Source organism: Asterias amurensis, chromosome 15, assembly GCF_032118995.1.
Source record: "Asterias amurensis chromosome 15, ASM3211899v1".
NCBI classification, from domain to species: Eukaryota; Metazoa; Echinodermata; class Asteroidea; order Forcipulatida; family Asteriidae; genus Asterias; species Asterias amurensis.
The window spans coordinates 3,264,322-3,291,363 of NC_092662.1; the positions used below are offsets into that span (position 1 = coordinate 3,264,322).

Consider the following 27,042-nt stretch of genomic DNA (forward strand, 5'->3'; position numbering starts at 1 on the left):
ATTATTTACACTGGGGAAACCTCTCAGTGAAACACTGTGTTTTTCAGAGGTGCCCGGCAACTACATACACATTAAAATTTAAAAATTGTATTAATATAAAAAACAGATTGTCGTGAATGTTACATCCTTTCTGGCTGCATCGCTACGTCTACTTGCTGATCAAATAAGTTTGTTCCGGAGATTCATTGAACCCCGGATTGATCCGTCCAGCAAAACTGTCCGGATTAATACGGAGTACTCCCTCTGAAATATAGAGGATCGGAGGGGGAGGACTGGCGCATGGTTGTGTGTGTGTGTGTAGGAGCACCCCGCCGTTGGGGCAGCGTGACTGATGTACCAGCAAACACTATACAAAGGGTGCGTTCGTTTAGCTCCCCTAGGTCGACCCCGGTGCGTGGCGTTTTTTTTTACCAGGACGAACATGGGTAATTATCTGCATACACTTGTCCTGGAAAAAAAACCACGCCACACACCGGGGTCGACCCAGAGAAGCTAAACGAACGCACCCATACAGAGGCGCGTTGACGGCACTCTAAAACATTTGGAGAGTTGTGCTTGATGGACATGATTCAATCTCTGTGTGTGGGGGTGTATACAAATTATGACGATGCCTTTTAAGGTGCGTGTTTGAAAGCTACGACGATGTGCGCAAATGAAGGCATGACAGTCTTGGTACTAGATCATGACACGAACTGTGAGATTTAAAACATGAAATCATGGTACGAGGCGTGAGGCTTCGGCAGCCATTTTCGTCGCGTGTCATTGGCTCTGGCTTTGACTTGCGTTTAAGCCTCGCTTCGTGTTCTCTTTGCGAAATTTCGAGAAGCCTGTAAGCACAGCACAATGCTGGGCGGGCACTGAAACAACCTTGCTCAGGCCAAACCGGCGAAAGACAAAACTCCATAATGTTGCGATCGGTGCCTCACTCATCGCCTGCTTAGCAAAGAAATCTGATAAGCAGTATTTTTGCTTAAACTTTATGAAATTGGGTCTTACACGGAGCTTCAAAGTGAACCTCAAGCCATAATTAAAAAAAGACTGTCCTAAAACACATGAACACTTAAAGGCAGTGGACACTATTGGTAATTACTCAAAATAAATATTGGCATAAAACCTTACTTGGTGACGAGTAATGGGGAGAGGTTGATGGTATAAAACGTTGTGAGAAACGGCTCCCTCTGAAGTGCCATAGTTTTAGAGGAAAGACGTAATTTTCCACGAATTTGATTTCGAGACCTCAGATTTAATAGAACTTGAGGTCTCGAAATCAACCATATAAACGCACACAACTTCGTGTGACAATGGTTATTTTTATTTCATTGTTATCTCGCAAGTTCGATGACCGATTGAGTTAAAATTTTCACAGGTTTGTTATTTTATGCTTATGTTGAGATACACCAACTGTGAAGGCTAGTCTTTGACAATATACCAATAGTGTCCACTGCCTTTAATTCTGTAGTCGTGTTGCAAGACGTATAAAACAAATAGCCAGCCAGCGGAAATCGAGACTTGTCCAGCGTACACTCACTCTCTCGCTCGCCTCGGGCTTGTCTCTCTTAATTGTGATTCCATGTACGTTTGCATCAGCTGTCACTGTGCTAACCCAACCGTGCTTGATGGCAGCATAATGCAAGGTCTTGAAAGTAACGGATTTTATCTTCTTCCTCTTGCTTGCTGTGTGTCCTTTTAAAGAGAATGGGAACTTTTTTTGTGCAACACAAAACAAAACGTCCGCAGATTTACACTAAATTATGGTTTAAAGATTTGATGATGGAAAGCTTCCTTAAAAATATTACTTGCTGAGGTGCTGTGCTTTTTTGAGAAATGAGTAAAACAGTTAAACGAAGATTACGCGACTCTCCTGAAAAACTTACTCTTTGATTTTCACTTAATAAAAATAAAACTGACAATTTATGAGGCTGGAAATTCTGTAGGGAAATTTTAAATCTTCATGCACAGTGAGTAGGGATTCATGTCTTGACCAACAACTTAATCCTCAAAAGCTACCAAACCCTTTAAGGCAGAAGATGTCGTGACGCTACGTGGCCCCATGCTTCCCCTCGTTTGTTTCATGGAAAACACAAACGATCCTCGTGGCCAGGTTGGGAAGTGATCGATCCCCGACCAACCGCATTCCATCAACCCCCTAACTGTGTCAATGCCCTATTGCCTCGCAACCGAACAAACAGGCGAGCGTCTTGAACCACATTGCCCTACTGTTGTTCAGTGTCACATTTCATATTGATACTAGAAGGGTCAAACTATGCCAGGGAGAAGATGCGCCCAAATACAAACTTTAAACCCTTAAAGTTGCATTTCTTATAGCTACACCACTACAAAAACTCGTTACGGCAACTTTGAAATTAAATTTTATTGACAGCCCACTATTCCAACACACACTCAACGTTGGGTTGATTCAGCAGACAGGGAGAAGTAAACCACAAGACAAGAGTGCACTTCCTTGCTTGACATAGATTCGTGAAGGGGGCCTACTTCCAACCCAAACATGACCGAGAACTCTAGAGAACATCGTCAATAAGTAGCACCTGTCCATCGGCCCGATTTACCCGCTCTTCATTACTGCAAATGCCGGCGTAAAATTAATAAATGGATTGAGGAAACGCAGGGGAGATTCAGATGAATGTTGAATGTTGGGGAAGTAGGGTAAAGAGGTGAGTGTTCGATTGCAGTTCATGTCTTGTAATAATTCGCAGGGGTTAATAATAACAAGTCGTCTAGAGTGGGGGTTGTACTTTAGTGTTAAAGAGTCTGCTCCAAATAATATAATTGCAAGACACATGGAGAAAAAGCTGCGTCCCTCTTGTATATAGTGGATACAGTCTCCAGAACAATATTATAGTATACGCTCAATATGGTCTGCTAAGCACAAATGAGCAGGATACCAGTCACAAATTGTACATGCGACACGATCGGTTGGCTATTCCGGTATAATTTTGTTGTGCTAAGCTAATTTTTCTGTTAAGCAGTTCTATGAAACTCGGCCCTGCATTGACCAAGGTCCGGGTACAATGGGAGACTTTGGGACGCTAGGGGGCAGCAGACTTACCAGGTAAATTTCCATTGTTTACGTAGTTCTGAGCGTGCGCACATGACCGAAAACAATGGAATTTACCTGGTAAGTCTGCTGCCACCAAGCGTCCCATAAATCACCCAGTGGGACTGACACAGCTGTATGATAGTGTACAAATGGCCCAGATATAGTCCAAATTGACTCACCATTCGGATTTAAATAAACAAAAGTAGATCAATTTCCGGGTGTTTGTCAGGCTCCCTGGAATCCGGAATCCGTAAAAATTCTAAAGTGTACATTCAATCGAACACCAGTTTTTCCTTAGTTATGTTTAATAATAGAAACACTCATTTCTTCCTTTCGATCGAAACCGTGCCCGTGCAACACAAATCCATCGCAACACACACACAAACACACAATTGAAATTCTTGCAAGGCGAGAAAGTCTCCCCACCCCAAAATGAACCCTCGAGTCAAACTGAATTGCAAATAATATGACATTTTTATTGAATATCCGAGAGATTCTCACTCGATAAACGGTTAAAAAAGCCGGCACGTCTCCCCAAGAAAAACACGAAGTGCAATTGCTATTCTCGCCACGTCTTAGCAATTCAGGTAACCGTAAATAGATCGTGTGAAGTGAAACTGAGTAGCGATGTGGCTTCAACACATGCATGCCGTCTGCCTCCATCCGAACAAAACCCCAACAACATTCCTGCTACTTGTCAGAAGAAATGTCCTCATGGTTGTGACTTTATGGAGGTCGTATAATTTATTGTGCCCATTTGAGACAAATTCTCAGCTCTGACGTTTAACTCATTGTGCCAAATTGAGAATAATTCCTGACTCATCGAACAAAATTACAATTTCTAATAATTGTATAACCTTTGCAGTACGTCAGCCTTCGCACAACAAAACGTCATTGCATTGGTGCCCTTGAAATGCCCTCAGTAGTAGTAAAAACTTCATCATAGGGTTCACTTTACTAACGAGAAAATGTCTTGGTGCCCTTGCCATGTCAAAAACGAAGCATTATACAGGCCTGTATGTATTCGACACAATGCTTTGACATCCACATGATATAAAACTATCAAGTCCTACTAAAATGTTAATATTCGTCAAAATTTCACATGCTCTTCTTTTTTGAGCGCGGTTGACAAGCAAAAATGTTGTGCATAATAGTGTTCAAGGCTTACTGCCAAAGCATAAACAGTCCGGTCATTCACAGTTCAGGAAAGAACGCATGTAACACTATAGACTTCGGTATTGTTGTATGGTATCTCCGTGCTGGTGAGCCTCGAGATTGTCAATTTACTTTACCATAGGGAGTTATTCCTGAACAGTTATTGTCTTCATCAAGAATGGTTGGCAAATTTTACAGTCTGCCCTTTCTCTAATAACAATAACAGAACCATCAAAACCATTAATAACCAAGGTTTTGTAACTAAAAAAAGAAACATTTGCAACAAAAATTTACAAAATTGTTATCAAGGATACTTGCGTATAAAAAAGAATTTACCTAAATTTCCCTACGGGATTCGGGTTCTATGTATAAAGAAGTTATACGAAAAGACTTATCGCTCTTTACTGCATTGCGAAGTTGGAGAGTAAAATGTGTATCTGTATTCAGGCGGCACGTCAGCAAGAACATCACGTAGATGCCAATGCCTGCGCAAGAATGCACGCTCTTCCGTTGTGCGTGCAAGTGGTGTTAATTTCTAACCCCTTGAAAATATCGCAACTGTTTTTGTGAGAATAGCACTGATGCCATTGTGGCCCGGCAGGAGACATTTTCCCCTGGAGAAACTGTCCCCCCAAAACGGCGAAATGTGTACAAACTACTTCTGATAGCGCCCTCTTGAGTCATCCTCCCACAGCACTCGTTGGGTGTGTTCGATTTACAGCTTCCCTGGGTCTACCCCGCGGTACTCACTCGGGTGAGCCCCTGAAAAGAGCTAAACGAACGATCACTCACCGCTCTCGCAGTGACGTCATGCACCTGGGGCCAGCCAACCAGTGACCCACTCCACAAGCAGGGTACTGGGGGATGACCCGGGTGAGCCCCTGGAATGATGTCAAAGCTATTCGAACGCACCGGGGGCAGACCGGGGTCGACCCACGGAAGCTGAACAAACGCACCCGTTGATTTCCCATAAGGGGGGCAGAATCTCCGGGGGGCATATTACCCTGGGACACCGTCTAAACATGGATGCATATATATAATTCTACCTCCATGGTCTAAAGTGGAGTCTATGGCTGCGTCTACGACTATTTCTAAGAGTGTTGCAAAGGACCTCCTATACTTCAACGCATGATGGCTCGGAAATCTAGCCGTAGCCATGAGCTGTAACCGTTTATTTAGACACGGCCTTGCCCTGTACAGGATTACAAATGTCTAGTCTGGTTCACTGCATGCGATGCGCTTTTTAAATTGCACAGCGGCGGCTGGGTAAAATGGCAGCAGCTTTGACGAGGACGAACACTGATGATTATTTCAAATAGTTCAAGGGAACAGATTATAATTTGTTTTCATCCTTAAGCTGATGTGTTTTAAGCAATGTATACTCAGGATATTCAAGGGCAAAGGTATTAAAGCATGATTACCGTCCATGATTAATTTTGGTCGATGATAATTGAACTACCCCATTTAGGTCAATTAAGGATATTTTCTTACTAAATGGATTGAACAGGGAAAAGGGGACCACTCAGACGGCCTTCTCTGACAAACCTTTTTTATGACTTTGAAATCCGTGCTGATAAAAAATTGTGCTGGTTGTGGTTTTAAAACTGGGCTTCTAAGAACAAACTTTTCCAGCGGTGGCTGCATTTTAGACAAAAACCGTTTAAACATTCATAAAGTTAAAGGTATGTAAGGATAACATATGACATGTTAAGCTGTAGTATAAAAGTAACTGGTTATGAAGTTTATCTAGCACCATTTTGTCATAACTTTGACAGTATACAAACTCTCAGAAAGATAGGTAATTGCAGTGATGAATTTTGAGACCTAATTATTTAGCACCTTATAAGGGTTTACAAGGTGCTAAGAGCAGCCACGGCCAGGAACACCGGGGCGAACCCCTTCTCTTTTCGAAAAGTGCACTGGGTTATTTTACATGCGTTACACAACACATGGTACCAACGGCTTTAAAAATCATGCCTGCATTCCTTACCTTAGAATTCTCTTGACAGACATTGGCTTGGCAGGGTTGTATGGAATGCATATTTTCTGTGTCCCCTACAAAAGCGAAACAAAAAAACGAGATCAAGGTTCATAATTAGAAACAAAATAATTTCATTAATAATATGAGTTTTTTTTTCTCTCTCTAAAATTACCGAGTGACCATCATCAGAGCGTTCACAACGTTCAAATATTTGTAATTACAACCCCCACAAAAGGCGGGAAAAACTAGGTAAATACAATAATGGTTAAAAATAGTCTCGAATTCAATTCCATTCATACAATTCATACACATTCAGATTCGTTCGCGGCTATAATAATGCAATGAGAAAACCCCAATTTAGAGATAAATTTGCAGAGCCGCATAGAAAAACAGACCGCTGCCATGGCAACGTTATGACGTTTACAAGGCGGCACGCTGTTTTGGTTCGGCACACACACAGTGTGACGGCTAAACTCTCGGATAATTAATTTGGCAAAGAGGGATTTTGATAACTCCACGAGAGTGGAGGCTGGAAAGGTGAATAAAATTAAGGGACGGAACGAAGTTTGATTTTTGTTTTCTCGTCTTCGGTCCGCCGAATTGACAAATATTTCAAATTCGAATAAATGGTGTTTTAGCTTGTTACACTATATAGCCACTGGCTTAAACATTTACAGGTAAATAAATTTAGATACAAAGAAGAAAAATATATTAAAACACAAAATCAGTGACTAGGGGTCGGTTTCACAAAGATTTAAGACTAGGCTTAACTCAAGTTAGGATGAGTTATTCGTCCTTACTTATGGGACTAACCTTCAGTTTGTAATTGGACTAATAGTCTTATCTCGATTGAGTATCTCCCAGGTCTAGACCTAAGTTATGACTAATCCTAACTTTTTGTGAAATCGACCCCAGCAATCGACAAAGCCACCTTTTACAAAGCATGTCCCATACACCCCTCAGTTTAAAGAAACACCTAGCACTCAGTTCCGCACATGGCACAATCAATCTAGAACTGAGCATTCGCAGCTGGAACACTTTGACAACTTTGTCCGGATACCAACCGGTTCTTGTTTATCGTTACTCATAGACTCAACGCCAAATAACGATCGCAGTTTTGCTCCTAATGCATTTTAAGGAGCACCGCTACGCGTAATAATGCATTAGCAGCGACGGAATGTGTACTGCCGTTGAAAAATTGTTGACAAAGTCTGAATGTTTGACGGTCACTGTATCGATTTGACATTGATTTTGACATTGGGTTTCTTAAAAAAGAATAATGTTTACACTATCTTTACTCAATATTAGCTCTGTTTGCAGATGTAAACATTATTGGCATTTCCAATCGAAACACATTGACTGTTGACGTCATGAATTAGATATGTGCTATCTCGTTATAACGTACAGTAACAAAACAACCTTTTAAAAATGAACGGAGTGAATTCACAAAGATAGAACAAGTCATAACTTAGGATTATCCATATGAGATATTAATAACTTAAGGCTAGTCCTTACTCGAGATAAGTATAGTATAGTATCAACTGTTATTTTGTGAAATTAACCCAAGAATCATAGAGCTGCTTAGGCAGAACACAATTGCTTTGCAGTTTTCTGCTGACCAGAAATTAGACTTGACTCAAGTCCCAATCCCGTGCCATCGCCAGAAAACTATGGTTTTGTGATGCTCTGTATTCCCAAAACCTGTTCCGCACGGGACCACGATAGCTACATTTTGACTGCGGGCATGATTATAGGGACCTCTCGCACGAGAACGGGACTTGAATCAAGTCTAACCAGAAATAAGCAGGGTACCAGTCACAAATTGTACGTGTGGCATGTTGGTCTGGTAGTTCGGTTGTACTTATCGACTTTGTATGCTTAAACAGCTGTACGGAATTTGGCACTGGATTTATGGAAATGTAATCTCGGGGGTCTAGTTGTTAAGACAATGCTCTAGAATTGCAAGGATCGTGTGTTCGAATCCCACCCGAGTAATGCCTGGGTTTTTTTCCACAGAAATCGGGAAAGTACACAGTGCTAACACACATTGGTGTTTATGGGCAAAAACCGAAAATGAATATGCTTTAAAGGCAGTGGACACCATATTGGTTATTTCTCAAAATAATTATCAGAATAAAACCTTTCTTGGTAACGAGTAATGGGGAGAGGTTGATAGTATACAACATTGTTAGAAACGGCTCTCTCTGAAGTGACGTAAGTTTCGAGAAAGAAGTAATTTTCCACGAATTTGATTTCGAGACCTCAGATTTAGAATTTGAGGTCTCGAAATCAATCATCTGAAAGCACACAACTTCCTGTGACAAGGGTGTTTTTTCTTTCATTATAATCTCGCACCCTCGACGACCAATTGAGCTCAAGTTTTCACAGGTTATTGTATGCATATGTTGAGATACACCAAGTGTGAAGGCTAGTCTTTGACAATTACCAATAGTGTCCAGTGTCTTTAACCCCGATGCAAATTAAACATTATTATACTTACGGTTGTTCTCCATAGGATGGATCGATACTGGGGCACATTGTGATTATTGGCATCGGTCAGAACAACAGAGAGGAAAACAATCCTCTTGTCGACGTCTAAACCTACGTAGTTCTGGTGGACTGGAAAGACAAACGGATTTAATCAGTCAAATATGGAATCTGGCTTGGGAGGCATGCAAAACTAAACAGGCGTTGACTTCAGATTTAAAAATTCCCTGTGTTATGTAGGGTTTATCCTCGAGTAACCAATTGTTCCTTATTCCACATTAAAACACATGGTGTATTTAATGTCTTCCCCAGACTAAGTTTATCAACATTTACGCAAGAACAATAATGTTCGACAAACTTCATTTTTCAGGTTTATAACTTTTATTAAAGATGGCCGCCGAACTACTTTAAATTGAAAAGAGCGACAGTTTTTGTCAGGTCAAAATGAATACAGTTTTTCTGAATTGGTACAGCATTTGCTTGGGCCACACTATCTCATTATCAGCATCAGTTTGGCTCACATTCTATACCATGCTCAATATGAGCAGAGTGTATCAAATTTACCAACATACTTCAACACACAAATTTTCTCTTGTACAAAAGTACCCTCCTTAAACACCTCTAAAGATTTCCTTAGAGTTTCAGAGCACAATGAAGACCCAATTGGGAGGTGGGAGGGGAACCATGCCCCATATTGAGTACTAACACATTGACGTCAACTACAGAATCAAATAAACACAACATAGATGCATTATGTCCAAGGTCCATCCACGCGACCCGTAATCTACCCCCTAAGGATGCACCGTCAACAATACATATTAACTCAAGACACCTTGTGACAAAACATTCATCACTTCCAACCGAGCGCACCTGAAAAGCAAAAATATCCCCAATCCGCTCGTTATTTACCAATTCACATTTTGGCTGTTTAATATGATGCACTCTGTATACAAAATGGAAGTTGAACTGCGAATGGGTTATAGACCTTTATCATGGTGCGGCCATCTTAATATTCTCCAATTCAAATCAAAGGGTGCGTTCGTTTAGCTTCCCTGGGTCGACCCCGGTGTGTGGCGGTTTTTTTTCTCCAGGATGAACGTGTACAGATAATTACCCACGTTCGTCCTGTGAAAAAAAATGGGTCGACCCAGGGAAGCTAAACGAACGCACCTAATGTAACCAATCTGAGGCTAGAAGGAGAAATAGTCTGGTTCCTTTTTGTACAATTGATGTTAGTATATATTACCGTTATGGGATGCAGGGAACATGACTAAAATGATGGCAGCATAATTAAAGTCTATACGGACAATTGAAGCACCGGAGCGACGGCTAGGTAATAATACGTGCCGTGCATGTCTCTAACCCCACGGCATTACCTGACCGCCCAATTACGGTATATGATATTATTTTCCTCCAAAACAAGATTGAACAAAAATACTAATTTCCGCTTGATCACCCGAGCAGAAAATGAGATGTGGATCATCACCAAAAACTAATTACGAAATTTTCTAAGCGATTCAATTAGGTTCATCATTTAAAAAAAAAGAAAGAAACGAAACAAGAAGAATAGAAAACCCTGTCAGTAGCGTTGGCTGATTACACTTCCATATAACAGGTCATTAGTGACGTTACTTTCATCCGAATACTTTATGACTAAGTATCAAGGACTTCAGATGATGAGACCTTTTTATAAAACAGGTTATTATATCTTGTCTCTACAGAGTCCATTATCCTACAGCCTCCACACCTTTTTCATAGTGGCACTGGATACTATTGGGGGATAGTCAAAATAATTGTAAGCGATCAATGGAGAGATGTTGATAGTAAACAACATTGTGAGAAACGGCTCCCTCTGAAGTTTTGCCGTTTTGGAGAAAGAATTTACTTCTTGCTCAAATATTTGAATTTGATTTCGAGACCTCGGAATTTGATTTTGAGGTCTCGAATTCAAGCATCTGAAAGCACACAACTTCGTGTGACAAGGGTGTTTTTTCTTTCATTATTATCTTGCTACTTCACTTTGAGAATAGTTCAAATTAAATTCGGGTTGTAATACTATTGTTGGTGTTATTTCACGCTCCCTTGCCCAATGATAACATCACAACCTCGCTCCCTTACAGTTTCGCCGAGGTGCCAACCCGTTACGTTGCACGAATGTTGCACACACAAATTATGACAAATAAGGCATGCAATTTGATGGCTACTTATTATGAAGACGTTGGCTAATCTGTGCAGTGTAGCGCGAACTGACACACGAGGACACGTACCCCGTTATCCACTCTTCACTGCACAGACGCTGCCTGGGGTCGATTTGCTTTGGATAGGCAAGAATCGTGCGCGGTTTTAAAACAATATCAACATCAAGACACCCACATTCGTTAACCAGTAACACAAAGTCTACTCAGTGAAATCTTCTACTCAGTAAAATCTATGCCTCGGGTTAGGGTGCTTGCTTACGGAGGTATGCAATTTATTTTAAAGATAGTCGTGACCAAGGTATAGGCTGGACTGGCCTTTGAATAATGGTAAAAATAATAATAGAGGAGACACATGAAATGATTCTTAGAGAGAGTATTTTGCTACTAAATTATAGACATATTTTGTAGTTTAAGAAATAACAACAAACAAAACCCCTGGTTAAAGGCACTGGACTCTATTGGTAATTATTCAAAATAATTTTTAGCATACAAAATAAAAGCTACCAGTCCAGCAATGGAGAGCTGTTGGTAGTATAAAACATTGTGAGAAACGGCTCCCTCTGAAGTAAATAGTTTTTTTGAGAAAGAAGTAATTTCTCTCTAAAATATTTGCATTGATTTCGAGACCTCAGAAAACGCACCCCTGACTACGCTGAGTTGAAACAACCCATGATATAAGAGCATTATCAAATAAAATGGGAATCTATAGCCTCGAAACTTCACTGATTGTGCCTTTAAGTGATCGCCCTGTCGGTAATTTGTTTGTGGTTAAAATGTTAGGGTTGTTCATCGCAACCCTCCTCACCCGCCCACTCCATCTCAATGTAGGCTCTACTGTCGTGACTTGTTTAAGTCTGGATTACTTTGGTTTTTTTACTGGGTTTAGTTTATGTTCTTTATCTTGCAGGGAGGCTCCCTTCAAGCGTGTGGAACCGTCTTCTCCAGAGTAGTTGAGTATGACGTAGGGGAAGGGGGGACAGAGAGAATGCGTGTGTATTTTAAACCTAAACGAACTCTGTGTCAGGCAATATTTTGTTCAAAGTTTCAACAGGTTTGGGGGAGAAGCAATGTTACGGCCTGTTACGCTAATGTGACTTTAGATAATATGCGATGGTGTGAATAGTAGTGACGTTGTGATAGGGATGAGGAGACCCAATCGACCATGCTGCCTCCATCTTGGTCATGTTCCTCGTATCGAATAACAATAATGAATGCTAGTAATCATTTTCAAATAGGCACCAGACTATTTTGTTCTTCCAGCCTCGGTTTGCTAACATTGATACCAATGATATAAATTCAAGGTGGCTGCACACAGATAAAGGTCTAAATTGCTTTCTCAACCATTACAATGGGTAAAACAACGCCTGTTAAAAAAATTCTGCATGATCCGGGCTCTTGTGACAACAAGACACAACGTGGGAAGTGGCAGGAGTGGGATCACCTCCAAGGGGATGCATTTGTTTGAATGTGGATATTTCCCTATAGGAAAGAGTCACATTTTCAAAACGCTGTTACACTTTTACGTCGCATGGTGTGTTCGGAGTAGAACACAATCACACACAACCGATATTGCATTGGGAAATGTTCTCTACACTACTGGCAGTTGGGATTGAGTAGAGGGTTTAATATCAATTGCACCATGGACATTAAGAGCAATGGTTAAATTTTCATTAGACTCGTTAAAGTCCCTCTCCATCAAGAAGAGGGAAACAGTCGAGGACAACTAGGTTAAAGAAACTGGGCACCTTTGGTAATTGTCAAAGACAAGTCGTCTCACTTGGTGTATCTCAACATGCATTCAATAACAAACCTCTGAAAATTTGAGCTAAATTGGTCGCCGAAGATGCGAGATACTAATGAAAGAATTTGTTTCTTGTCACACGAAATTGTGTGCTTTCAGATGCTTGATTTAGAAACCTCAAATTCTAAATCTGAGGTCTCAAAATTAAATTCGCGGTAAATTACGTCTTTCTCGAAAACTATACCGTACGTTACTTCAGAGGGAGCCGTTTCTCGCACTGTTTTATACTGTCAACCTCTCCCCATTATTCGTTACCAAGTAAGGTTTTGTGCCAATAATTATTTTGAGTAATTACCAATAGTGTCCACTGCCTTTAAGAGCAATGATTAAATCTTCATTAGACTCGTCAAAGTCCCTCTCCATCAAGAAGAGTGAAATAGTCGGGGACAACTAGGTTAAACCTGCTTTCAGAGCTAGGCCAACTTCATGGTGATGCCTAGCTCATCAGGACTAACAGCAGGGCTGGATGGCATGATCAATTCGGTTATCCAGTATTTAATGGGTTTATGGAGTAGATTTTTGGGAGCGATATAAGATGGTCTGTGACAATCGCTTTTTCGGGTTTCGTCATCACTTTAGATTTTTGAAGACATTTTGGTTATTAAAAACACCCGACAGATTGCAGCGGTAATTTAACGAACTATGACTTTTTAGATAAGACAAGGAAAAAAGAGCAACAAGTTGCCGAAACAATTTCCAACCCTAAATTGAATTTAAAAGTCTGGATCCATTCCAACTCATTGTTACCAAACTTAGGCCGTGTCCGAACGGCGACTTCGGCTACAGCTGCGGCTAGACCGCGCGCGTCTGCCTATTCTTCAACACTGGTAGACGCGCTGATCTAGACGTAGCTGTAGCCGAAGTCGTCGTTTCGGACACGGCCTGAGGCTAGACGAAATAATAGTCTGGTGCCGTGTGCAATGAATGTTAGCATTCATTACTGTTATTGGAAACAGGGAGCATGACCAAGATGGTGACTGCGTGATATAGGTATATTCAAATGTGGTTGAACTAAATTTGCAGTGACAAATAAAGAAACAAAACTTTGAACTAGTGTTATAAAAGGGTCTTCATTTTAGCGTATTGATCCCGTAGGAAACTAAACCACAACTTACTTTTTCCAAGGAAATATTTGAAGTACCATCTCGTTTGATATTCGGGATTCTCAAGGTGAATGTCGCTGCCAGTAGACAGGTTGGACATCTGAAAATAGATACAGAGAGAGATGGAGAGTAAATTGAATTGCAATTCAATCAATACTTCTGCGAAAACAAATCATGTCCAAGTCTTAAAAGCCGAGCACTGGGGCGAGCATTGCGTTTACACGGTGGGGAGGAAATGTAATATCCGAGAGTGACAACTGTAAACGGAGTGAGGTTTTTTGAAATGGTTTTCTCGGTTCTTATCTGTGATTTTGAAGTCGGGGTTTGTTTACACGCTGCGACTAGAAGTGAAACTCGAAAAGGGGAATGCTTGTTTTATGAAATTGGAGTGCGTCTTGATTCGAACATCCTAGGTCCACCTACTGAGAAGAAAAACAAACGAGCAAGAACAAAAATTAAAAACACAAAAAGAGCTAAACAAAGTGTTTTCCAAACAATGTTTTTTCAATGAAGTCAACTGTGATCTAAATACACGGTACGGAGCAACATTCGCAGAAAGTTACTTGAACCACCACCATGTCAGGAGACCGGCATCCAAAACCGGCGTGTAGTTTAAACTTTGACCTCAGTCATATCAAATAGAGATATGCAGTCAAATTCTATTGCGGACGTGACAGCGGTGATTGTTGGGACATCTATATCACTGCACTATCCAACGGAACTACTGGATATAGCGGCAGGGACCTGTCTTTCATATTCTAACACGCGGTAATACCTTGTTGTACATTGAGGTACAACAAGGTATTTGCCATCACCAGGTTTTATGAATAGAAATCTTGTGGTTCATGAATACTCGGTCTTGCGGATAAAGACCAGGAGCCCAGTCTACCACACTCTCCACTCATGAAAGGACTCTGAGATATAAAGTTGCAGAATCGATGGTGACCGTACGTTGTCTAGACTGGAAAGGTTCAAACTTGGTCATGTAGGCATATATACCTGTACACATAATCCAATTGTACATTGTTGGTCTCAGCATGGACTAGATGTACTAGGTCAACATTTGAGAAACTGAGGTGTGCTCCTCGCTTAAATAATTTCTGTATCTACGCCTGGTGGCGAAAGGTATGATGAGACTGACCGGTCACAGTGAATTTCATATTGGTTTCACCCTTCTGCACCGATGAGTGATAAGCACTCCCCTACTGCAAGGTAAAAAAAAGGCCCTGGGGTATTCGTTAGTCGGCACAATATTGACCACTCAAATAAATAATTGCGAGATCAATAACGGACTGCAATGCATTATTTACAGTTTGACATCCTTCACCAGACCTGGCCTCCAAAACGCGGAACCAATGTTAAAGGATGCAATTTAGGTTTCCTTCCTAAAGGCAACGCACATGGTGCAGAAACATATTCAAATACTTTGGCGCCTTTTCGAAACCAGGCACTGGCCTCAGTTTCGAGCTCTGACATTAATATTTCGGAGCAGTGAGCTTGCATTGTGTTTACAGCATCAAACGAAGCCTGGAGCCGACGTTTGGCCAATACCCTTGCACGGCTGACTGCAAATATTAGCACAGTGCAGTGTAATGTCAGAAATGGCTGGCTTACAGAAATAAACCGTGGATTACCCGTTGTTTCTAATAAGGCACATATTCTCCGGTACATCAAATGACGGCGCAAAGCCGTCCTCAACTAACTCCAAATTACCGCGATGTCATATCTCGGGCTCCTCCCCCGATATGACGGAAGAACAAAACCCCACCTCGCAAAATTGCAAATAAGAGGGAAACAAATATCTGCGTTGGCTGAGGAGACTTAATAACCCACGAGGATTTCCCCCGGGACTCATCTTTAGATGTCTTGAGATATAAGGAGCGGTAACTTCAAAGAGAAAGCTTACACTGCGTCTTGAGATGGAATAAAGATGGAATAAAGACGCTGGACCGTCAATAATCTGACTAGACTTTCGTAGATTTGCACAAACGAAAACGAATCCCCACAGCTATTCGACTGAAGAAGTCCAAAGAGACCTCTTCAGTTGAAGTGGTTTGCATCTTAGAAGTCTTGCATTTCAGTGAATTTATTACTAACGTAATCTAAGCATCCGGCCAATATGTCCCAAGGAACCGTCAATAATATAAAAAAAACTCATTATTTCCTGATTCATATTTCATTACATTAAATCATTTCTTTGGCCTTCAAAAGCATGCTCCGCGAAATCCAAAAACAGGAGACCTTTTCCATTTGTTATACATTTACCCTAAGGTCACAGACATTACACAAGCAGTTCTCTATATCCAGCAAGGGTTGCCAATGAATGGTCTCATTATTATACAAATCATTACTTTTTTTTCTTTCGGGAAGGAAACCCAACCGCTTCTATCCACAAGCAGTTTTCGGGATCAGAGGTTTTTGGACGGTGTGTACCGTTTGTAAACAACCCAACCCATTCTGTCCCCATAATAGTAAAAGAATAATAATTTAGTGGAACCACTCTTAAAACTCCCTAGTCATAATTAACCCGGGTTCCAGCTTCAATTAGGGGCCTGCCCCCTTTTTTAATTCAGGCTGACCCGATAATTGGTTTAATGTGAGTTTATCTCGGACTCATATCTGGATAATTGTGACATTAAAGAAGCCCTATACATTAAGTATTCTACGAATCACAGTTTATTTTAAATTCGAGTTTGAGTTGAGCGTTTAAAAAGGGTTATTTAACAGTGTTCCTTATCTTTTCGTATATATATAACAGTTATAAAACAGCTAAGTTTATTAACCATCAAAAGGTTCTCTAAATGTTTACTTCAAATCAAGGGAGATTTGTCCCTAATTTGTGAGAATTCAACACGCCGAACTGACGATTGGTTCAACTGCTGATGGCGAGCGCCCCTTTGCTCTAAACTACAATAATAACTACACGGTAATATCCAACTAAATTGGTTGCCCTTTCGTCATTATCCTATATTTTAATATCTGTGCTGTGGAATTCTTTCCATTGCACTTCCTAATGACATTAATCTCCGGTTTCTCGGAAAGCGTAATTCGGCTAAAAATCAATTCAAAATTCATTATCAAAACAAAAATCAACGATAGCCGATGGAAAAACTGTTCAAGGGAACAGGATGTAAGGAAGTACTGCTCAAGGCCGAGACAATTCGTTATCAGCATCTTAAAGGAACACGTTGTCTTGGATCGGACGAGTCGGTCTTTGAAAAGCGTTTGTAACCGTTAATTATAAAATGCATATGGGTATATAGAAAGATGTAGTAAAAGTAAAGTACAATGATCCACACAAACATGCCTCGAAATTGCACGGTTTTCCTTTTACCTCGTCGACTAACACGGTCGGCCATTTTTGACTCCCAGTAATGGCCGACCTGTTTAGTTCGCAGGAAAACCTCGCAATTTCGAGACAAATTTGTGTGGATCATTGTATTCTACTTTTGAAACATCTTTCCAACCATTTGTATTTTATAACAAACGGTTACAAAACGGTTTTTTTACAGACCAACTCGTCCGATCTAGCAAGGTCTATTTACTGGTGAGGTGGGCGTTATCGACCAAGTCTTATTCTCGCATACACTCTAAAAAGCACGATTTGCCTGCGAGGGTATGGTGTAATTGGCAATCGTGGTTGGTGTCTTAGCATTAAGGAAGAAAGCACACCGCCTCTTGTGGGCCGTGATACGTTGGCTACAGAGGGTAGCACTTTAAACCCCCATCATCTCCGATCGTTTCCGGGGGCGCATTGCCTCCTCCTTCCCAAATGGAGATACGAAAGCAATCTAATTTATTGCCGATTTGGTTCACCCCGCCCCCTGTAAAAGTGCATCGGCGCAATTACGAAAAAGTCGTACGGTGATAATATGAAGTCCGTGTTATTAGACGACGTTTTCCCATTGGGGATACCCCCATCGATGCCGCGTAGAGTGCCGCTCGGATCACTCACGGAAAAGGGGGAAATGAATTAATGACCTAATTATGGTGTGCCTGCGCTGAGGATCTATATGTTTTAGAAAGGAACCTGACTAATGTGAGACACGGCAATTCACTAAAAGACATTACTAGATAATTATATTAAAAACGTGCACATTCAATACACCAATTGGGGCAAACACATAATGCTATATTTCATCCAAATAATCCAGAACCTGTTTGCGGAAACCAAGTGTAAACGTTTGCTTTATGGTGTGCTTTTTTTGGAAGCTACCACAACGCGTCGATACAGTGAACACTGTGTTCACTGCACAAAAAAACGCCACTGGGGTGATGAAATTTTAAACCGTGAGTGTTGTCTCAATAGGATACCCAATGAAGATGGCGCAGGTATGACGGGCACTTAAACAAGTTTATTTGTTTATTTGTTTTTAATGCAAGTTCGCCGCAAATAAGGTTAAAATCACTCCTAGGTGAAGGTCACAGGAACATAACTCAGTGAAGATGAACTTGGTAGAAAAAGGCATTACTCTTGAAACAGTCTAGATTTTAGGATGGATGGCAACATTGAACCAGGAACGAGTTCTAAAGAAGTGTTATAAAGCTGTTGGGATGGCTCTTTAATTATCATATCAGAATAGCGATATAGTCTTGCGTGAGAAGAAGCAGAAAGCCTGGTTTCACGCTCAAACACCCCAGTAGGAGGAACCAGGTCAGACACACTAATGGCACATTTTACATTCATGAGCACGATCACAAAAATGCACTCCTTGGTATGTCCATGGAATAAGAGCAAACTGTCTGGAGAGTTTAGCAGGAGCAGCGCACATGGCTAGACTGTGTTGGAAGAAAATGAGTGCTTCTTCTAAAAAAAGCACGGTACATGATGATGATGACCATATTGCGACATATTGTGTTATGATTATGTTGTGAACTTTGAAAACTCTTGAGGGCGCTCTATATTCTATTCTTACCTCGTCCCTTTCTCCATCTTCGACACGGAATCTTCCTGATGTGCACCCATCTCGGTCACAAGTCGTTAGCTGCAGAAAAAAACACACACAAAGATCATAGTTTAGAAGAAAAAAGAAGAAAAACACACGAACAAACAGCTATATTTCATGAGAAGCTCCTTCTATGACGTCACGAATTCGCAAATGTCATAGGTGTCAACGTCAGTAAGAAGTGTATTTTCGTGGGTATTTGGAATATAATAACAGTAATCACACAATTCCCGATAAAGCTTGATGCTTTGTGAAAGAGACCGTTGGGACCAAATATGAAGTACAGGTAAAAAAATTAATTTAACATCCCATTTCTGTAATAAAAAAATACCTACTTTTTAAGTGAACAACTTCAAGGAGCCAATACCGAGGGACGTGTAAAATGCAAACATCCAAAGGTCCGTAAAATAGGGATACGAAAAGATAGGAGAAGAGGGTAAAATAATGGACACTTCATCCCAAACGGTTGTTTCTTGAACTACTTGCAGCTGCTTTGTCTGTTTGGTCAGTGTGACATGCATTCATATAAAGGGGCGTTGTTTTCTAAAACATCTTAGTTTGGAATCTTGAAAAGAAACATTTCCGTCGGCCTGACATGGTTTAGTTCCAACGATCAAAATGTCTTCTCTGAAAAAAAAGAAGGAAAGTAAACAAGATATTTCTTGTTGGGGTATAATTTGTCCTCTGGCAATCTCAACGAACCTTCCACACATAAAATGCATGCTGGAAAATTGAGCAGTCAATCTATAAACAACGGATGTCCATTTACTCAGCTAAAAAACACATTTAGGAAAATAGAAAGAAAAAAAATTGCTGACCATGCACGCAGCAAACACCGAAGGTCGCCTTCATTTCCTCCGAGTACGTGCCCACTTTCAAGCGTTTCCACCGTCGTTCGAATCGATCGCCTCGCTTATCAAATTTGACACATGGTGGCGAGCACGGTGTATACGCCGTATAATAGGATGCACGATTTAAGGACATTTCAGAATCTTAACATTACACCTTTGCGTTTTAAACCGTTCCAATTAAAAATATTTCATTTTGTATCAAATCTTATCAAACACCTTGAACTGTGTCATACTCTTCATATTTCTTTCTCATGATACTACAAAATAAATTGAATTCTCAATCGATTTCAGACGTTACTTTGTGCACCCAGTTCAGTTCACACAGGTGGATATTAAGGAGTTATACGCAATAAGATGCTCATTTTGGACTCGCTCGTGGGTAAAAAAGGAACGTGGTTACTTATGTTGCAATACGCTTGAACGACATCGGCAATAATACTACGGGACTAATGGTGAGTGAGTCACTGCACAATACAAATTACCTCAAAGTCGTTGAAAGGGAATGGCAAGCAATCATCATAGTTGGTACCCTGACTTCTGTTTTTGTTCCTACACTGTTATCACTATTTTCTCCCGACGCTTTATGTTCTAATTAATCTCATTATTACAACGTGTACACAACTCATACTCCTGCTTTGAGATTGCTTTGGGCTCTTACTTCTTTGTAATACAATGAATGTGAACATTACATTTTCAATTAATTTGTAAAGTTTTTATTTGTAAAATTGTCATTTATAGTTTGGATGTACCGTGTGCTATCAATAATTACTGTTCTCCCCCAAGATTTTTCGTTTCGTAGATTTTCATTCGTAAATAGAAGAGCAGTTTAATCTCTCCCTATTTCAAACTGCACGAGGACAACCCCTTACAATTTCTCTCTACTGCGCCCGATTATAATATTGGTTCATAACAATTTGACGAAATTAATGAATGACGTGTGCAGATGGCTCAAAACTATGGTATGCAAGGCAAGCCGCGGTAGTAATATATAATAAAAACCATCTGTTATAACATCATACGAAATTAAATGTACTATTGCCTAGGAAACCATTATCAGTAATTCCCAATGGTGAATGAGTAACCCAAAGCAGAGGTTTTGCAAACACTAGGTAAGTGTTGACGAACTTAATTGGAGGTGACATGTGACGCACAAACAAGTCAAGTGGGCTCTCTGCTCAAATTAACTTGATATAAATATTACGGTTGCATCCGTCCAGCGCCGCACACAACTGTTTCGACATCAGTGAGGATATTATTATGATCATGTGGAATAAAATATGCGGGCTCTTTCGTTTTGGTTTTAGGATATGCAGCGGTCCAAGGGTATAATATATTAATTTATTCGGATTCAATATAAGAAGTGTTATGTTTCAAAGAAACGGATTAGAACAATATCAGTGAGAAATTGTTATGATCATGTGAAATAAAATGCGCGCTCTATTTCGTTTGGATTTCGCCAAAAGTATAATCTCTAAGCAAGACAGTTCTCTAAGAACAAACTCTACCTGGCAAGTAGATACACACATGGTGTTACCGCAAACCAAATATACATTGATACCTCACCATGCAATGCCTCAAATCCTGTATAATCTACTAATTTATTCGTATTCAATATGAGCAGTCTTCTGTTTTTGAAGTACTGCTTGATGTAGATCGACAGAGAGATGAAACGAGATAGTTAGGGACAAGACAGGGAAAGGACAAAATATGCAAACGGGTTGTCCATGAAAAGCACGGCCATGGGGTAACATTCACACCAGCCTATGAAAATGATATAACTTCAAGAAGCCATTGGACACTTTCGGTAAAAAGTATTATCCAAGGCCCACACTTCGTGTATCACAACTTATATTTCAAATAACAAATCTATGAAAATTTAGGCTCAATCGGTCATCGGAGTCGGGGGAAAATAACGGGAAAACCCTCCGTAATTCTCGATATCGAGAATTGATTTTGTTTTAGTGTTTTCTCAAAAAGTAAAGCATTTCATGGAATAAAATTTCAAGACAAGTCTTTCATCATTACCTTCTGTAAACCCTGTAAGTTATTTGTAAATCTGTGAACTTTTTTTTCTGCTTGGAAAGTGTCCAATGGCTTTAAGGCTTCATAGAAAAGACGGGATATATTCAATCGGGTCCTTTATATAGCTACAAGTTTTGACTGTCATCAAAACTAATTCGCCTCCCATGCTTCGCACACAAAATTGACAGAATGAACCCCACAGCAAATTAAAGAGTTACAAGGCTATTGTAATAGTAAGGCTGCATTTCCATAGCACTCTTACAACAGCTTGGAGCGCTTTACAGATACATAGATCAGTCATGCAAGTGAAAGCAGAAATATAACAGGTTCTGTTGAGGGTGTGTTGAAGATATTCCTCGCAAGTTACTGTCAGTTCTTTTCATAACATTTTTTTAGATATAGGATTTGAGGCATTGCATGGTGATGTATCATTGTATGTTTGGTGCATCTACTTGCCATCGTTAAGACGGACATTTAGGCGCATATTGTATAAATTACATAGTACTCTTTGGACGCAAATGTTGAATCAGCAATCACTATCGTGTTCCATGGTCCACAGTTATACAATCCTGGGTGCCAGACTAATGTACCCATCCTGCCTCGATTTAGGAACCATGGTTAAAAATGTGAAAACAGGATCAATACACCGGTACGCAGCATATGACCTAAATAGTGGGCAACAGAATATACATACAAAGCAACACAAATTTCCAATTTCCATCAGTTAACAGTGCTTTCAAAGCTCAGGTTTCCAAGGCAGACAGAGGGTGAGAGACTACCCCCCCCCCCCCCCCCCAATGATGCGCACCACTCTCCACATAATGGAGCTAAGTAGGCCAAGTGTACCAATAATCGATGTGGTATGCACATCACTATACCCCAGGGATTCACCCAGGGGAAACATTGATACTGCTGAAGCAGTCAATGGTGATTTGATGCCCAAGTTAACAAAGACATATCCAGGACAGCCCTTGGCCAACCGAACAAAATGAACTGTGCTCTCTGTGGCAACCTTATATACACATACATAAGAAAATAGTATTAATGTAATTTGAAACGCACGATTGAAAGGCTAGCAGTGCCGATGCCGACCTGATTCTTTAAACGCTTTTATCCATAAGGATTTATTTGAGAGCTTGTACTTTGAAGAAAAAACCGTCATCTTTTATTGGGTTTTGGATGATGCACAACAGAATGCACCTCGCATTGACGCGCTTTGATTCCTCTGGCTGTACTTTTTATTGGTTTATTGTTTTATTGGTCTCCACTCAAAGTTGTATCGGCTATCTTTAAAGGGTACGTACCTTTGGTTTTTGAACCGTTTGATTGTTTGAATCCTATTATAAATACTATCAAAGTATAGGCAGCGAAAAGTTCATTTTAAAATGTGGAAGCGTTTTTGAAATATCGCCCACAAATCTGGAGTGGTTATATGTCCACGCATAATACCACCATTTGTAATCTAAGGACGGTATCTGAGAGAAACGTTTTTCAGATAAAATATTTTGGGTATACAAAGTGAAGTATTTCTACAAACCACATCATTTTGAAGTGAACTGATTTTCAGAATGCTGTAAACTATCAAAAGCTCTTGTACCTCTTTCTAATGTAGTATTGTCATAAGAGTGATAAACAAACGACCCCTTTTTGTGCCTCGCTTAAGGACGCAAGTGTCAATGGCGGGACTCGAACCCACATACTCCGTTCATGATCAGAAAAACACACAGCTATACACTATCGAATGAAGCTAAACTTGTTTGTGTTGCCATTACTTTTAAGAGTGACTACCAAAACGTATACCCTCACTTTAAAAAGCCACTCCATCTAATTGCTTTAAACCCAATTTCCCCTCTTTTTAAATTCTAACAACAGCGCCATCCCATGAGACTACACTGCGAGTGATGAATGTCCCTATTATTTCTACACCCATTCATCACGGAAGCCTCGGCTGCGATTTGGTGATTGTTTGTTTAGTTGGTAGGGAGACAAACTTGACACGTCACCTGGGCCCCCAGAGCCACACTAGAAAGCGATCGATCAGGTTCATTTACAACACATACCACGTGGCATCTATTAAAGTCGGGTTCCCAATGTCGCGATAGAATAAAGACATTATTAACATCAAGAGGAACCAGCTTCATCGGTATAGCCTTTTCAAAATCATTTTCACCATTACTGACTGGTTGAGCAAAGCTGATGCCTAAGAATCTGTGTTTCGAAAAGGCCCTTTGTAGCTTCTGAACTTGACTGGGATAGTCAGGGTTCACTTCAAGGTGTTGGTTGGCAAACGCCTCATATTCGTGCACTAGGCAGACGCACAAACGCGTATGCGTCAGGCATGCATCAGCCGCATACATAAAACGCGCAACACTGTATTGTTAATGCACACGTGGTATGCAATTTAAATATTTAATGGAAAGTGTCTATCGTGCCATTACTCGTACAACACTCGGGTTTATAGTATCTCTAAAATTGCAATCACATTTTGGCCATGTGCATCCCCCATTTCCATTAGATAGCCAAGGTTTACGTTGACTTTGAACTGGCTATGTACATGTACATACCTTGATGTTAATGCGTAGGAGTGACTGATTGGGGTTGTCATCACCGCTGTCTATTATGGGATACAAGATCATGGTTCACTTTACTCTGGCTACTCAAGTACCAACCATTCATCACGTTGAGTAAGCATCCGAAACGTCAACGACTATGGGCGTTTTCGAAACAACGATTTTCTAGGTTTGGGCTCCGGATTCGGGCTGTTTGAAACCCCATAAGGATAGAATAAATGACGGCGAGCCCAAGGCAAAGCCTATACGAAAGGTTTGCTGTAAGGTAATGTTTACCAACAATAGATCGCAGGTGTTTACACAGTGACGTGTGTGTGTTGTGATTTTCGAATTAAAAACTGCCTACCGCATTTCACACTTCACACAACATCCTCACCAATGTGTCCTCTACACAGGTAGATTGATATGCAAATTGGATTCGGATGACATCATTACGTTCATTAAGGCAAAGTCACACGGTGAACAATGCAGTTATTAACACTGTATCGTCGACAACCTTTTTAATGTATTTATTTAACTATTTATTAATGTATTCAAATTGAAATTTGGTAACGTGTTTTTCGGACTGGATGTGTAGTGGCCGAGCGGTTAAGCGCACCGCCACCGAGCTCAAGCTCTGACCTGTTTAACCGAGTGTGGGTTTGGGAATCGTGACACTTTTGTCCTTTAAAGCAAGACGCTTTACCATTGCTTCGTCCTTCGGATGGAACCTAAAGCTGTAGGTCCCGTGTGTTGTTAGAACAACTATCAACGCACGTAAACGACCCCCTGTGGGCCTACACACTTATCGCAAAGAGAAGGGGTTCGCCCCGGTGTGTCTGGCAGTGCGTTTATCTTCAATTATGAAGGCTCATAGGAGGAAAAAGACGAACAAGACTAATGGGAAGTACCGCTACTTGATCTGGGCACACATTCTTTATTATGCGTCGCGGTTGGACTTGTATTTACAGAAAAGAACCTAGGCAGTTTCAAATAGCTTCTTGAGCAGACAAAAAAATCGCCGAGCCATTTTCTGCTTAGCAGAAATGAGCAGGATACCTGTCACAATGTTTACATATTACATGGTAATTTGATCGGTTACATTACTCTGGTAAGCATAGTTTTGTTGTGCTTAGCTACGTGTTGTGCTTAAGCAGCGATATGAAATTTGGCCCTTGAGGTTGAGCTGTAAGTGCTATCCCCAAGGAGTTGAGGGTCGATATGTTTGATATGGATTTAACTTCATAGATGTCTGCTTTACAGAAAAGGAGTTGGAAATATTCGTTTGCCAATTTAAAATTATCAAAATAGAAGTCGCGAAGAGCATTCAAAGCATTTTGACCGATAATCTGAATCTGCTTAATAGTGCTAAGCAGGTTTTTCCCAAAGGTTTGTGTAAAATATGAAACAATCTTACAAGAAAGTTGATAAATCAAACAACGGGGGAAATGTTCCATCATAGCAACTTCCACATCGATTTGATGATAAATCATGCGAAAATGGCAAATCTTGCCTGACAAACATTTTCATTAGAAAGACAACTGAGATTGAGGTTGAGATACATTCAAGCCCAGGGCAACTCTAACGGAAACGAGCACACCAACTCGATCCCAATACAAAATTAAACACGGCTTCATCCACCCGGAGGTAAAAGAATAAAAAAACAACATTAAAACAAAAACTTTCATTAAAAATGACAACTTGAGACAGGGCAACCTGACGCCTGTGGTCTTAATGTGCACGACATGTTTCGTTGAAAATTTCAGGTGAATTCCTATCGTATGCACTAGAGGGTGAACGAGCGTCTCACGAGGCCACTTGGGGCATTGCGAGATATGAAGGCGTCAACCTATATAAAACAAACGCGACGTTGTCTTCAGTTTACCGTGTCATCCACCCAATGTCGTAAAGTTTTATGCTGACCTAATTTGACGTCCTTTCGCGTATGTCTCTTTGTGTTAACAAACATTGTGAACATCCAACCCCCTCGTTTGGTTGCAACGCGACAGTATTACACAACTTCATGTAACACAACCACTGTACATAAAATGATGGATGGATGAACTTTCAGTTCTTGACTTATAACCGTAACTCTCTCATCCGTCTCATGGCGGTGTGTCGCCTCTGGACACTCGTTGACCTGTTTTGACGTTATTTTACGTTAAGACTCCCTCCATCGGCTTATGACCTTGTTTTTAACACTGGTCATTGCTACATGGCCCTTTTCGAAACCACGGCTTTGGCTCCCGATTCAGCTCAGGCTTCAGACGAGAGAACGGGGCCTGAAGCCTATTCAAGTACACGTCAATGTTGCTTTCTGACGAACACATCACATTCATCCAACGTTTGACCTTGTGTGTATGTCAAAGCCACCGTCTTTAACAAGTTGTGGCCGTCACAAATTCATCAATTACATCTAAACTATGACAGCAAAATGACAAGCAAAAGGTACGCTCGTAGATAATCGAAATATTCCCCTCCCTGACATCTTTAATGTTATTCTTCATCCACAGTCACGCAACATTAGTTCCTCCAAATTTTATCCCCATCGATTTCATTTCAGTATGTTTTTGTGTGTACACAGCACTCAGGGAAGCGCTTGTCATTAAAACGAGCCAGAAGAAAAACTCTATATTTCCTACTTAGTTCCCCTCGGGTGATCGCGACTGTTTGCTGTTGGTTTATTCATGCTGTTTTCTTTAGTATAAGCCCACTTCACCATGAAATTATCATAACCATCAAGTGTTATTTTGTTTTCAATGCATTTTATTGAATACCGATAGTGGAATTGTTTGCATACAATTTTGTAGAGTAGCATCTATGCGGGAACATTTGCATTTTGTGACGAAGGCAACTTGATGGTTTCACCACACGGAGTAATTCAATTTCAA

At 40.6% G+C, this 27,042-nt stretch overlaps 1 protein-coding gene across 3 annotated transcripts in view; it reads right to left on the bottom strand.

Moving 5' to 3' along the window:
* LOC139948037 (GTPase-activating Rap/Ran-GAP domain-like protein 3) overlaps positions 1 to 27,042 on the bottom strand; it is a 253,394-nt gene that overhangs the window by 21,855 nt on the left and 204,497 nt on the right. For all 3 annotated transcript variants that reach the window (XM_071946029.1, XM_071946031.1, XM_071946030.1), the window contains 4 exons: positions 18,700 to 18,768; positions 13,796 to 13,883; positions 8,695 to 8,813; positions 6,204 to 6,268 (listed from right to left, as the gene is read on the bottom strand). In XM_071946029.1, the coding sequence (XP_071802130.1) occupies positions 6,204 to 6,268; positions 8,695 to 8,813; positions 13,796 to 13,883; positions 18,700 to 18,768 (341 nt within the window). The remainder of the gene's footprint in view (positions 1 to 6,203; positions 6,269 to 8,694; positions 8,814 to 13,795; positions 13,884 to 18,699; positions 18,769 to 27,042) is intronic.